The sequence below is a fragment of the Loxodonta africana genome, chromosome 16 (assembly GCF_030014295.1).
Source record: "Loxodonta africana isolate mLoxAfr1 chromosome 16, mLoxAfr1.hap2, whole genome shotgun sequence".
Classification (NCBI taxonomy): domain Eukaryota; kingdom Metazoa; phylum Chordata; class Mammalia; order Proboscidea; family Elephantidae; genus Loxodonta; species Loxodonta africana.
The window spans coordinates 55,747,248-55,760,062 of NC_087357.1; the positions used below are offsets into that span (position 1 = coordinate 55,747,248).

Sequence of the window (12,815 nt, forward strand, 5' to 3'; positions counted from 1 at the left end):
CTCCTTTATTTTGCAGACGAGAGAAAACTAAAGACCAGAAGTTACGTCAAATGCTCATAGTTGCACAGCTGGTGAAAGTCATTACTAAAACTCAGATCACTTGGCTTCTTATCCAGTACTCTTACCATTTTACTTCCCTATGGAGAACTTCCAGAGTATAGTAATAGGAATAATTGACAGAAAAGTATTCCTAGTCAAGTGGTTAAATAAATGTTAAATATGCCCCCTCCCCTTTGGAGATTCTCAGTGTACATTATTAGCACATGTACTGTGGGAAATCTTGTAGAATAAACACTTAGTACTTTTTAGAATTACAAATTATCTCTCAAGATAAATGTTTTCAACCTATGAGTCACAACCTATTAGTTAAATCAATTTAATGGTTCAGAACAAGCATCTTTTAAAAATGAAATAGAATAGAAAATACTAGAATACATCACACACTAAAGGTAAGCATTGTTTTTACTCACGTGGTGTATTATGACATGCTGCAAAATATATTTGTTACTGTGCATTACCACCAGAAAACTCTGAAAAACTCTTTTACAAAGCAAATCTTACCTCACTTACCATATTATAGAATTCCAGCTCTCTTGGACCCCTTGGAGGTGGCTGTAACTGTTTCAAAACCGTGCCATCCGGATGTTGCAATATACCTGAGGAATAAAATCAGAAAATTTTAATGACTTAATAGTGTACCTTGCATCATAGGATAGATTTGTTCCTAAAGTTCTATGCAGACCACGTTCACAAATATAAGGATTTTCTTTTACTTATTTCAGACATTTTAACATTCAACCAAAGTATTCTGGTGCTTGCTACATGCAAAGCACTAGAGCACAAATTCTGAACAGCTCAGTTTTATTCTCTCCAACCACCACCTCCTTCTGACCCCTTCAGACTGTCTAATAAACAGAACACTAAATTTTAATTTAAAAAATTTTCCCTGAGACATTAATTTATACTTAAACAAAAAAAAGGTTAAAAATAGGAGTGTTTATTGATCCCATTTTTATTTTTTAAAAACATATTAACAGTGGCCATATATAAGTTTTCTACTTGGTTTTTTTTTTTTTTACATTTTTCTCACCTGTTATGAGAAAGCAACTAAAAAATTTTCCTGATTCAGTGAAGCTACATATGGTTGTATAAGTAGTACAAAAACACCTAGCTAAAGGGAAAAGCGAGGGCTGAAATAAGGCACCAATCCTGGAGCTCTGGCAGGTGACAGAAAGGGGCATATTTTATAATCTCTCTACTCCAAGAGGAAGTCTTTTGCTAAAGTCACCGCATGTACACGCCACTGGCCCTGCCCCTATACCATGAAGATTCATTCCCAAATTTACGCTAAAAGCTTAAATTTTCATGTATTCATGTTTTACAAACCATGCTAGTTAGCACAGAATAGTGTTCACAGAATAGGGTTCAAATATATATATTCAAAAGTCTAATAAACTATGTCACTTGAGTTTCTATTTCTTCTTGCCAAGTGTCAAGTTATTTTAATTGTTCCAAAAATGCAGCATTTGATCAATATAAGCAGAAAGCTGAAAGCCTTGGCTTAAGAAGTACAGCAATCAGGTTTATTTTAAGACCTAGGTATAGCATAGAACAAAGGTATTGTTACTGGTATTAGGGGCCACTGAGTTGATTTTCAACTCATAGCGACCCCATGTGACAGAGCAGAGCTATTCCACTGAGTTTTGCAGGCTGTAATCTTTACAGGTCTTTCTCCCAGGGAGCCGCGAGGTCGGTTTGAACAGCCAACCTTCCAGTTAACAGCCAAACAATTAACTGTTGCGCCACCAGGACTGCTTAGAAGGAAAGTAAATATTAATAAAAATAGGTAAGACTGGTTGGTAAGCAGTGAAAAGATTTTAGGACCTACAAATAAAAATTACTGAAGAGAACTTTTAAGGTTGGGATGTAGAACAAGAAAGATTTTCACTCCCATGACAACAATATTTTCTATGGAGCTAGAGAAGAGTGGTAAATGTGAGGATGCCCTGATAAACTGAAGTCCAGACCAAAAAAATCAGCAGTCATAAATGAATGGAGAACTCAGAAAACAAGAAATGTTGGCAAGGACGTGAGCACATGAGAACCCTTATATACTGCTGGTGGGCATGTAAAATGGTACAACCACTATGGAAAACAGTATGGCAGTTCCTCAAAGAACTAGAAATTGAACTCCTTATGATCCAGCAATCCCACTTCTAGGTATATATCCTAGAGATCTAATAGAAAAGACAATGAACAGACATACGCACACCTATGTTCAGTGCAGCACTGTTCACGATAGCAAGGTGATGGAAACAACCTAAGTACCCATCAGAGGATGAATGGATAAATAAACAGCTTAAGTTTATTCCCTCCAACCACCACCACCTTCTGACCCCTTCAGACTGTCTAATAAACAGAACACTAAATTTTAATTTAAAAAACTTTCCCTGAGATATTACATACATACATACAATGGAATACTATGCAGCCATAAAGAATAATGATTTCTCAAAATATAATATGAATAAATCTGGAAGATATTAAGTTGAGTGAAATAAGTCCATACAAAAGGATAAATATTGTATGATCTCACTTTTACATGAAGACAAGAATAGGTATATACACAGAGACAACATTCACTGACGGTTACCAGGGATAGGAGGGAAGGGAAAGGAGGAATCACTCTCTAGATAATGGATACTTGTTATTTTGGGTGATGGAAAAGGTAGCACTGAATGTGGAAGAAGTGCACATAGCCTGACCAAGGTAAATGATATCATTAAGAAATACACAATAGAAAAAGACATTTTTGGTAAACCAAACCCAAACCCACTGCCGTCGAGTCGATTCCGGCTCACAGCCACCCTATAGGACACAGTAGAACTGCCCCATAGAGTTTCCAAGGAGTGCCTGGTAGATTCAAACTGCCAGCCTTTTGGTTAGCAGCTGTAGCACTTAACCACTATGCCACCAGGGTTTCCATTTTTGGTAAAGGATAGGATGAATATAATTTTATAATAACATCAACAACAAAAAAAGTTTGTGTGCTTACATATGTATATATGTATGCATATACGTATATAAGTATACATACGTGTACATATTTGTGCAGATAGATGTGTCTATTTGTATGCATATATGCATGTATATGTGTGCATGCATATGTATTTGTACATATGATAAACCACATGGGGTGTACAGCTACAGATATTTCTTAGACATAACCAAACACTTCGCAGGATGGGTTTTCTGGGTTTGAAGGCTTAGGACCATAGTCTTGTGGGACAACTTGGTCAACTGGTATAATATAGTTCAAAAAGTTTATATCCTACATCCTAGTTTGGAGAGTAGTATCTGGGGCCTGAAAAGCTTATGAGTGGCCATCTAAGACACAACTATTGATCTCTACTCACTCGAAGTAAAAGAGAAAGGAAACCAAAAACTCAGAGAAAAAACTAGGCTATAGGCTTAACAGTCTACACAAGCCACGGCCTCATCTACCCTGAGACCAGAAGAGCTAGATGATCCTTGGCTACCACCACCGACCATTCTGATCAAGGCCACAATAATGGATCCTGATAGAATGGGAGAAAATGTAGAACAGAACCCAAATTCTGTAAAAGTCCAGACTTACTGGATGAGTTAAGACTAGAGGAATCTTTTGAGACTAATGCCCTGAGATACCCTTTAAACCCTGAACTGAAACTATCCCCTGAAGTCACCCTTTAGTGAAATAACAGACAGGCTCATAAAAAAAGGGAGTATCATCTGTGAGTACTGCGATCCCTTAAAAAGTCATCTATATGAGACCAAATGGTCAGCAATTATTCTAAAGCATAGATGAGAGGGTAAAGGGGCAGGGAAACTAGATTACTGGAAACAGAACAACCAGAATGAAATTAATGAGAATGTCCACACATTGTGAAAAATGTAACCAATGTCACTGTACAATTTGTGTAGAAACTGTTAAATGGGAACCTAATATGCTGTGTAAACTTCCACCAAAACACAATAAAATATTATTTAAAAAAATGAACAGAGAGCCATGGCATCCCTTGGGGTAAGCAACTGGTCTGGAAACAGGTGGGCCTGTCTTTAAATAAAGGCATTTTGTTTTTGTTGGAAAGCAGAAATCAGGCAGACTGGACAATAGCATAGGGTAGCAGGATGGATTAGAGATTACAACAGTCCCAACACAAAAATAGATTGCTTGGTACAGCAGTCCTTCTACACTACTTGCTATGGATTGAATTATGCCCCAAAAAAGATATGCTGACACCCTAACTCTAAAAAAAAAAAAAAAAAAATTTAACTCTAGTACCTGTGAAATTGATCTTGTTTGGAAATAGGGTCTTTGAAGATACTATCAGTTAAATTAACACAAGGTCATCCTTGAGTAGGGTGAGCCCTAATCCAATCTGAGTGCTATCCCTATAGAAAAGGACAATACCAAAAAAACCAAAACCAAACCCAGTGCTACTGAGTTGATTCCAACTCATAGCAACCCTATAGCGACCCTATAGGACAGAGTAGAACTGCCCCATAGAGTTTCCAAAGAGCGCCTGGCGGATTCGAAATGCTGACCCTTTGGTTAGCAGCCATAGCAATTAACCACTACGCCACCAGGGCTTCCGAAGAGGACAACAGACAGAGGAAAAATGGCCCTATGAAGATGCATTTACATGCCAAAGAATACCTAAGGCGACCAGAAGCTGAGAGAGGCAAGAAAGGATCTTCCCCCAGAGCTTTCGGAAAAAACATGACCCTGCCAATACCCTGAATTTGGACTACTAGCCTCAAGAACTACAAGACATTAAATTTCTGTTCTTATAAGCCACCTAATTCATGATTCTTTGTTAAGGCAGCCCTAGGAAACTAATAACACTACTCATCACCCAACACATTCCCTACACCTTTTTTTGAGAAAGCAGGTGTGGGGGAGAAGAAAATAATCCTGGGAACTTTAAGAAAGATCAATATAAAATATCTAAATTAAAGCAATAAGAGAAAAAATACCTAAAAGAAAAAAAAAACAGGAATAAAGTATTAGAAATCCGTAGAATAATATCAAGCATTCTAACAAATGTGTAATTGGAGTATCAGAGAATCGAGAATGAGTCAAAAAAAAACCTGGATTTCCAGTTTCTGCCTAGGATATTAGAAAGGTAAAAAGAGCATCTCTCTCACCTAAAAACAAGAAAATGCTAGATAATCAACAAAATCATAACTTTTTCTTGAAAACATCAGAGAGCTAAGATCATAAACAACAAATATGAAATCTAAGGAAAGATAAGCATTACTAAGAAACGCAGTCTAGGAGCACTGGCTCACCTGTGACAGTGCATGAGAAGAAAATGGGGCACTTTACCAGGGAATAAGAATAACTCAGCCTAAGTTTTTGACAAATGACTAAGCGTAGGTTAGTGACAGAGAACCCTAAGTCGTAAACACTTGCGGCCTCTGCTCCAGGGACCTTCTTTCAATACATTTGACAAAACGTTAAGTTCCCTGTATTATTCTTGCAGCTTTCCTGTAAATTTGAAATTACTTTAAGTCAATTAGTTTCAGAGGATATCTAAAAGGATAGACCAAAAAGCCAAAGCAAGCAATTCTGAGTCTTCCTTATCCCTCACAACAATATCAGTTTAAATCTTTGTTTTCCCTATAGACTACCTCATTTCTATATCATAAATTGGATCAAGATACAGATATATCAACTATGTGTTTAAACCTTTAAAGTTTTTTAAAGAAATTAATACTACAAGTTAAATATTAAAATAGAAAAAAAGATTTTATTCTAACTTTGGCAAGCTTTGGGAATTTTAAATTGGTATCAATTACAGTTATAAAACTTTTCTATAGAAATAATTGCACAATGTACAAGGTATGATATAATGTATAAGAATGTTCAATACGTTATTTATAGTAACAAAAAAAAAATGATGAAAATCTAAAACTCTGGATATAGTAGAACTGGCATAATGGGTTTCCAAGAAGCAGCTGGTGGATTCCAACCGCAGACCTTTTGGTTAGCAGCTGAGCTCTTAACCACTGTGCCACCACAGCTCCACTAAAATAAAACCAAACCAAACCCACTGTTGCCAAGTCAATTTTGACTCACAGCAACCCTATAGGACAGAGTAGAACTGCCCCATAGTTTCCAAGGAGCAGCTGGTAGATTTGAACTGCCAATCTTTTGGTTAGCAGCCAAAGGTTTAACCACAGTGCCATCAGGGCGCCAGGGCTCCACTAAAAAAAAAAAAAAAAAAATTTTTTTTTTTAAGGAATAGTTAAATAAATTATGATACATCTATAATATTTTTAAAAGAATAAAATTCCTCATAAACACAAATATGAACAGACCAGATAACGTACAGCTTGAAAAGAAAAAGTTGCTGATACATACATCTGTTGGATAAAAGAAAGTTGTATTTATTTATGTGCCTAGAAACAAAGACCCAAAAGAATTCATATAAACCCATTAACAGTAATTGTCCCTGGGAGAGTGAGGGTAGGGGGAAAGGCACCACTATACTCTGAATATTTTTCCTACAAGTTCATATACTACTTTTACAAGTAAAAACAAAAATAAACTTTTTATTCTTAAAACTAAGCAGTTCAAATCTACCAGGCACTCCATGGAAACTCTATGAGGCAGATGTTCTATGAGTCAGAATCAACTCGATGGCAATGGTTTTAGTTAATAAAATAAGATTTCAGTGAAGAACATAAACTAAAACTCTGACATTAAACCTACTAACATGTACTCAATGTTATTAATTGTACGTGTAGAAACTGTCGAATTCGGAGTATGTTTTCCTGTGTATATCCTCAACGACACAATAAATAAAATTTAGGAAAAAAAAACTACTAACACATTCTTGTGACTTAACTATAACAAGATCTATTGTTCAGTTCAAGCACCTTTGTTCTATCCTGTTTCATGTTTTTAATTTTTAAACTTAACAAGGCTAACAAACTCCTTTTAAGAAGTTGGTAAGACAGCAATTCTAAACTGAAAAATCCTGGTTACTTAACAATAGTAACAAAAATTTTTTTAATTAAAAAAAAGATATCCAATGACTGTCTTTAACAAAGTTTATTATAAGAATTATTTCAGCTGCCAGACCAAACCGAAAGTAGGATCTAATGCTGTACTTTAAAACCGTAAGTGATTTACGACAGTGGAGAGACCTATAAATTGTTGAACTTTGAATTACTGACCATCTTGTTATCCATTTTATGAATAAGGAAGATTATCATCATTCGGGTATCCTTTTGCTAGCAAGATATGCAGGATTGTGTAAATAGCTGAGAATTAAATTCAACAAATACTAGGTGCCTAGTACAATATATTCGACCCATTTGCTCTGCTGATATGAAGACAGTCTCTATTCAAACAAATCTTACAAAATAGAAAAAAAAAAGTTTATTTGAAATTTAATGCAAAAATAAATAAAATTAAAGTATACTTCCTCCAGAGTCTAAACTACTCCTTTAATTAGGCCATTTCGGAGGCAAACAATTCTTTCAGCCACTGTTTTCCATGTAACTTTAAGTCACATTCAGGGTTCATTTGTAGTAACTATCTGAACATAATCACTACTATATACTTTTGATAAGCAGTGATTACACTCCTAAGTGACAATCATCACCAGAATTTGGGAACATAATTTGCGTGTAAACTTCCACCGAAAACAGAACAAAGTATTATTTAAACTTCACCTTCCAAATCTCCGTCAACTTCTTGCACTTCTACTCTACCAGCTTGGTCCAAGCCAGTCACCTCTGACCAGGATTAGTGAACTATTGTCTAGTCTCCTTGCAGAACTGTGCTTCCCTTCCTCCAATCCCTCTTGAGTTCAATTCATTTTACATGTATCAGATGGAGTGTTCTCTAATGAAATACAAAGTTCTTTACAGTTCACTGTTCTTAGTATAAGGACCAAAGATCCTTAGACCTAAACAATTTGGCCCCATCTACCTCTCCAGCTTCATCTCACTGCCAGGTTCTCTTTTAAAATGTCTTCCTCCTCCTAAATACATACGGAAATTCCCAACGGGATGGACGGACACAACTGCCAAAACAATGGACTTAAAACGAATCAACAATCATGAAGATAGAATAAGGTCAGGCAAGGTTTCCTTGCGATAGTCGCCATACGTTGAAGCTGACTTGAAGGCACTAACAACTGCCTTTAATGTCTTCCAACCTCCTTTGCTGTTGTAGTTATAGTTGGTAAATCCTAGACTTACTTCAGATTTCAGATTAACTGTTTTTTCCTGGAGGAAGTCTTCTCTCATTTCCCCATTCAGCCATTTCCCAAATACCCACCCCCCCATTCCCACTCTGACAGTATAATTTACTTTCTTTTATCACTTTGTAGCATAGTCATAATTTTATTTATTAATGTAATCTTTGACTGTTTTTCTGTCCCATTAGGCCAAAAGTCCATGAGGGCAGCTACTCTATTTTGGATTTGGCTCACAATTGTTTCCAGAAAGCCTTGTACAGCACCTAGAAAACAGTAAACATTCAGTAAACATCTGTTGCAAGGCCCATCTGTCCCACATTTAATTCCATGTGCCCCTGTCCTTCTCTCAAGTCTTAAAGACCAGGTCAATATAAAATCAGATACAGCAATTCCTAATAAACGTAAATAGCGACTTCGAAATATAATAGGTGAATGTTTATACTTTTAATTAAACACCAAGTGCTAACACACTGGATAAAGTTGCTAAGTTTTTATTATTTTAAACATATTACAGTCCTTGGAGGGTAGTTAAATATTATCACAAAATAGGAAAATTTTACATTTTGAATGACCCTGATCATCAGGACCATGTTAAATTATTTTTTTAAGAACCCTAAATTTAAATAAGGACTCCTTATACATATACATATACATACAAGATAAAGTCAGTATCTGAGAGCAGCATGAAAGCAAATTACTTAAAACTTTGACTTTAGTGGCTAGAAACTATAAAATTGGCACAATAGAAATCTCCTATGTTTCATTAATTTCTGAGAAATTTGAGGAATAAAAGAAAACAAGCCACTAACTACATAGTACACAAGTGTCAACTCTGGTGAAGGGAAAGGCAACACACAATGTAGGGCAAGTCAACATAACAAAACAGAAAAACAAAAAACAGATGACTTAAGGTCAAAGGCTCAAGTCCCTAAATAGGAATCTTATTTTCATTAAACCAAAACAAAAACTATAAAAATTACAGATACCAAAACTCATTATAATTGCCAGAGAACATTTCCATTACTAACTGAAATTTTCATATTTAGCCACAAACTTTCTTCATAAAATAATAGAAGCAGCTACTTCACTTGTATGTCAGCCTCAGATTTTTCAGTAATGCTCCAACCTCCTCCAAAAACCATCTATTTATGCTATTCCTTTATAGCTGGCAGTTCCAAACGAAAAAGAATATGCAACAAACACAATGTCGAAACTACTTTCAACTTACCTGGTTCTCCTTCCACCTTTGTACCTGAATGCTTACAGAATAAGTGTGAGATTAAGCTATCATTCATGAAATATTTTAGGGCTGGCCTCCTATTCCCTTCCCCCACCCCCTACCTTTTCCCAGTTCAAAATTCTGTGCATACTATCTTTTCTAAAGGGAGTTTTGAAGCAGCAATGTTTAAACATTTTAGAATTGAAAGGTACCCTGGGAATTAATCCATTCATTTGTTCTCCTGTATAGGTGAAGTGACCCTAAGAGGTCAAATGTCTTGTCCAAGTTCACAAGGCTAAACAGTGGTAGAACTGGTTATTTAAACCTGAGTTCCTTACTCAGTCCAGTACACATTTCAATGTCCCACAATATGCAACAACGATTATACATCGTGTATAACCAGTTTTCACATGGTGTATGTAACCAGTTTCTTTTTCTTTTTTTTTAAGACAAGCGATGTTCAGCCCTAAGGTCGATGGGTAGTGTGAATGGTTAACGTGCACTAGGCTGCTAAGCCAAAGGTTGGAGGTTTGAGTCTACTCAGAAGTGCCTTGGAAGAAAAGCCTGGCAATCTACTCCCAAAAAATCAGCCACTGAAAACCCCATGGAGCACAGTTCTACTCTGACACACATGGTGTCCCCATGAGTTGGAATCAACTTCACAGCAACTGGTTTTTATGTAACTATAAACTGTGGTTTGAAAACAAACATCACATATACTAAATGACCCTCATTGGAAAAGACAGCTAATTTTATATAGAAGTCTCCACTGAATATCTTGCATGAAACTCTTACTCTTCCTGTGCATATATGAGCATTCATTTGCAGCAGAAATTTTATTTTCACTAAGACTAGTTTCCCCTTGGCACTCAACATATTTCTAACATCCCGAAAAATCAATTGGCATTTCAGGTTCAGAGGAAAAAAATAAAACCTTAGCCTAGGTAAAACAACTTAAGAAAGTAGTATGCCATATGCCAATTAACTAGTTTATTATATTTTGCAGTATTTATCCCACAGCTGTCCTCAGTGATTTGTTAGCTTATCTGATTACAGCAGCACACTAAAAAAAAAAAGTCAAAATTGAAGGTTTAATCAGTATGGGTCACTGTAGTTCACACATATACTCACACTAGTACTTATGCATTTTCAAAAAGCCTTGTTTCATAGTCCTGAAGACTGACAGACCACATCTATGACAGCCTCCACCAGACAGAGTCCAGCACAACTAGATGGTGCCAGGTTACCACCACTGACTGCTCTGCCAGGAATCACAATTGAGGGTCCCAAACAGAGCTAGAGGAAACTGTAGAACAAAATTCTAATTCACAAAAAAAGACCAGACTTACTGGTCTTTCGGAGACTGGACAAACCCCTAGAGTATGGCCCCTGGATACCCTTTTAGCTCAGTAATGAAGTCACTCCTGAGGTTCACCCTCAGCCAAAGATTAGACAGGCCCATAAAACAAGACTAAAGGGGCACACCATTCCTGGGGCAAGGACTAGAAGGCAGGAGGGAACCGGAAAGATGGTAATAGGGAACTCAAGGTTGAGAAGCGAGAGTGTTGACATGTCCTGGGGTTGTTAACCAAATGTCATAAAACAACATGCATACTAACTGCTTAACAAGAAACTACTTTGTTCTGTAAACTTTCACTTGAAGTACAACAAAAAAATAAAATAAAAAGCCTTGTTTCAGGAGTCTACCACAGAGTAGCTGTGTGACCTTGGTCTTGTCACTTAACCAGGCTTGCCTCAGTCACCTCAACTAAAAGTCAGTATTATCTTACCAACCTAAATCCGAATCATCTTATCAGCATAAGCCAAACTGCCTCTAGAGGCCCTTCCAAATCTATGGCCCGCAGTACTCATCCATCATATTCCCCCATGTAAACGCGGCCTAGGGAAACTGTAACCTAGATGAATTACAGTTCCTAAACTGAACTTCTACATCACCAAGAGCATAAACGAGTTAGGCCTGTATTGTGCTTTAGAAGTTGTGAAATCACACAGGCCATGATCTGGTCTTAAAAGATAAACAAGAAAAACAACTGAATGTCTAATGCGCATACCATTCTATTACAGCAGGGTGTACTTTCTACCACGAATCCGAGTTTCTGTAGTACTGGAACCACGCCTACCGGAGAAATCATGCAGGCACTACAAAAACCTGAAGGAGCAGGGAGCGATATCCAGGATAGGCCAAGACAAGCTTTCCAAAAAAACAAAGTCTGTTTTTCCTCTCCCTCCAGCTATGCAGCTGCACCCAGAAGAGAAGCACTAGAGTAGCATCATCTGTATTTCATTCCTTTTCTTTTGCAATAGCTACTCGCCTATAATAAACAGACCTTGTGCTTTTTTTGTGCTTAGGGGAGAATTTACTTCCCCGTCCAGTAGAAACGAAGTTCCTTATTTTCACTAAGAACGCCGTCTCCAATCAACACCTACCCTCCCTGGGGAGGGTAGGCGCTCCTCTCCCCGCCACCACCGCGACAAGCTGACGCCCCGCACCTTAGAAATCGCCCCACTTTACGATCCCCCTCTTCAGCTCGAGTCGGTGGCTCCGGGTAAGAGCGGAAAAGACAAGGGGTGGGGGTCGTGCGGTCCGGGAGGGACGCCCAGCCCGGCCCGCGAGTACCAGGCTCCCTCGACCAGGCAGGGGGCTCGCAGAGGCGGAAGGGTAGGGGCGAGCCGCGCGCCACCCCCACTTACCCACTTTGTCCTTCCCGTACATGTGCCCGGCCACCTGATGCGACAGGGGCACGCAGCCGTTGAGGAAGCGGAGAATGCCGCCCGCCGGCTGCGGGGTGCCCTCGGGGGCGGCCTCATTTGCCGGCGGGGTCCGCATTTCAGGGGGGCCGGGGGCCTCGAGCCGGAGGGGGGATGGCGGCTCCGTTGCCATAACGGAGAGCTGAAGCGGTGACGCCGGCGGCGGCGAAAGCAGGAAAAAAGGAAGAAGGAAGGGTGCGCCGGGGAGCCCGAGGGTCGCTCGCTCAGGCTCAGCCGCGAGGAGGCCCAGGGGTTCCCGCCGCTGGTACCCACTGAGGCCCGGGGAAGGCGCCCATGACGCCGCTGAGGCGCGGGCGTTCCCCTGCCCAACTCTCGGTGGAGCGCGGGTCCCGGCTCCCGCTCCCCTGCCGCCCTGGCCTCCGGCCCCGGCGCTGCCCTGGAGACGGAACTGAGCGGAGGAGCAGCGGCGGCGCCCCGCGCTCCCTGGGGCCCTGACGGCGACAGCAGCCCCACCTCCCGCGCCCCCGCCCCCTCCCGCCGTCCTCCAGTCCCCTCAACTGCGGCGCGCGCGTCAGCGCCGCCTGCTCCGCCGCTGCCGCCGCCAGCTT

General features: G+C 39.3%; 1 protein-coding gene across 2 annotated transcripts in view; it reads right to left on the reverse strand.

Annotated features, from left to right (window-relative positions):
- Positions 1-12,618, reverse strand: part of IPMK (inositol polyphosphate multikinase) — a 62,949-nt gene extending 50,331 nt beyond the window's left edge. Inside the window, exons 1-2 of one of the 2 annotated variants that reach the window (XM_023546970.2) lie at positions 12,190-12,618; positions 562-656 (exon numbers count right to left, since the gene is read on the reverse strand). In XM_023546970.2, coding sequence (XP_023402738.2) covers positions 562-656; positions 12,190-12,379 — 285 coding nt within the window. In that variant the 5' untranslated portion in view covers positions 12,380-12,618. The remainder of the gene's footprint in view (positions 1-561; positions 657-12,189) is intronic. The other variant, XM_003409270.4, reaches the window with a different exon arrangement.
- Between the last annotated feature and the right edge of the window lie 197 nt (positions 12,619-12,815).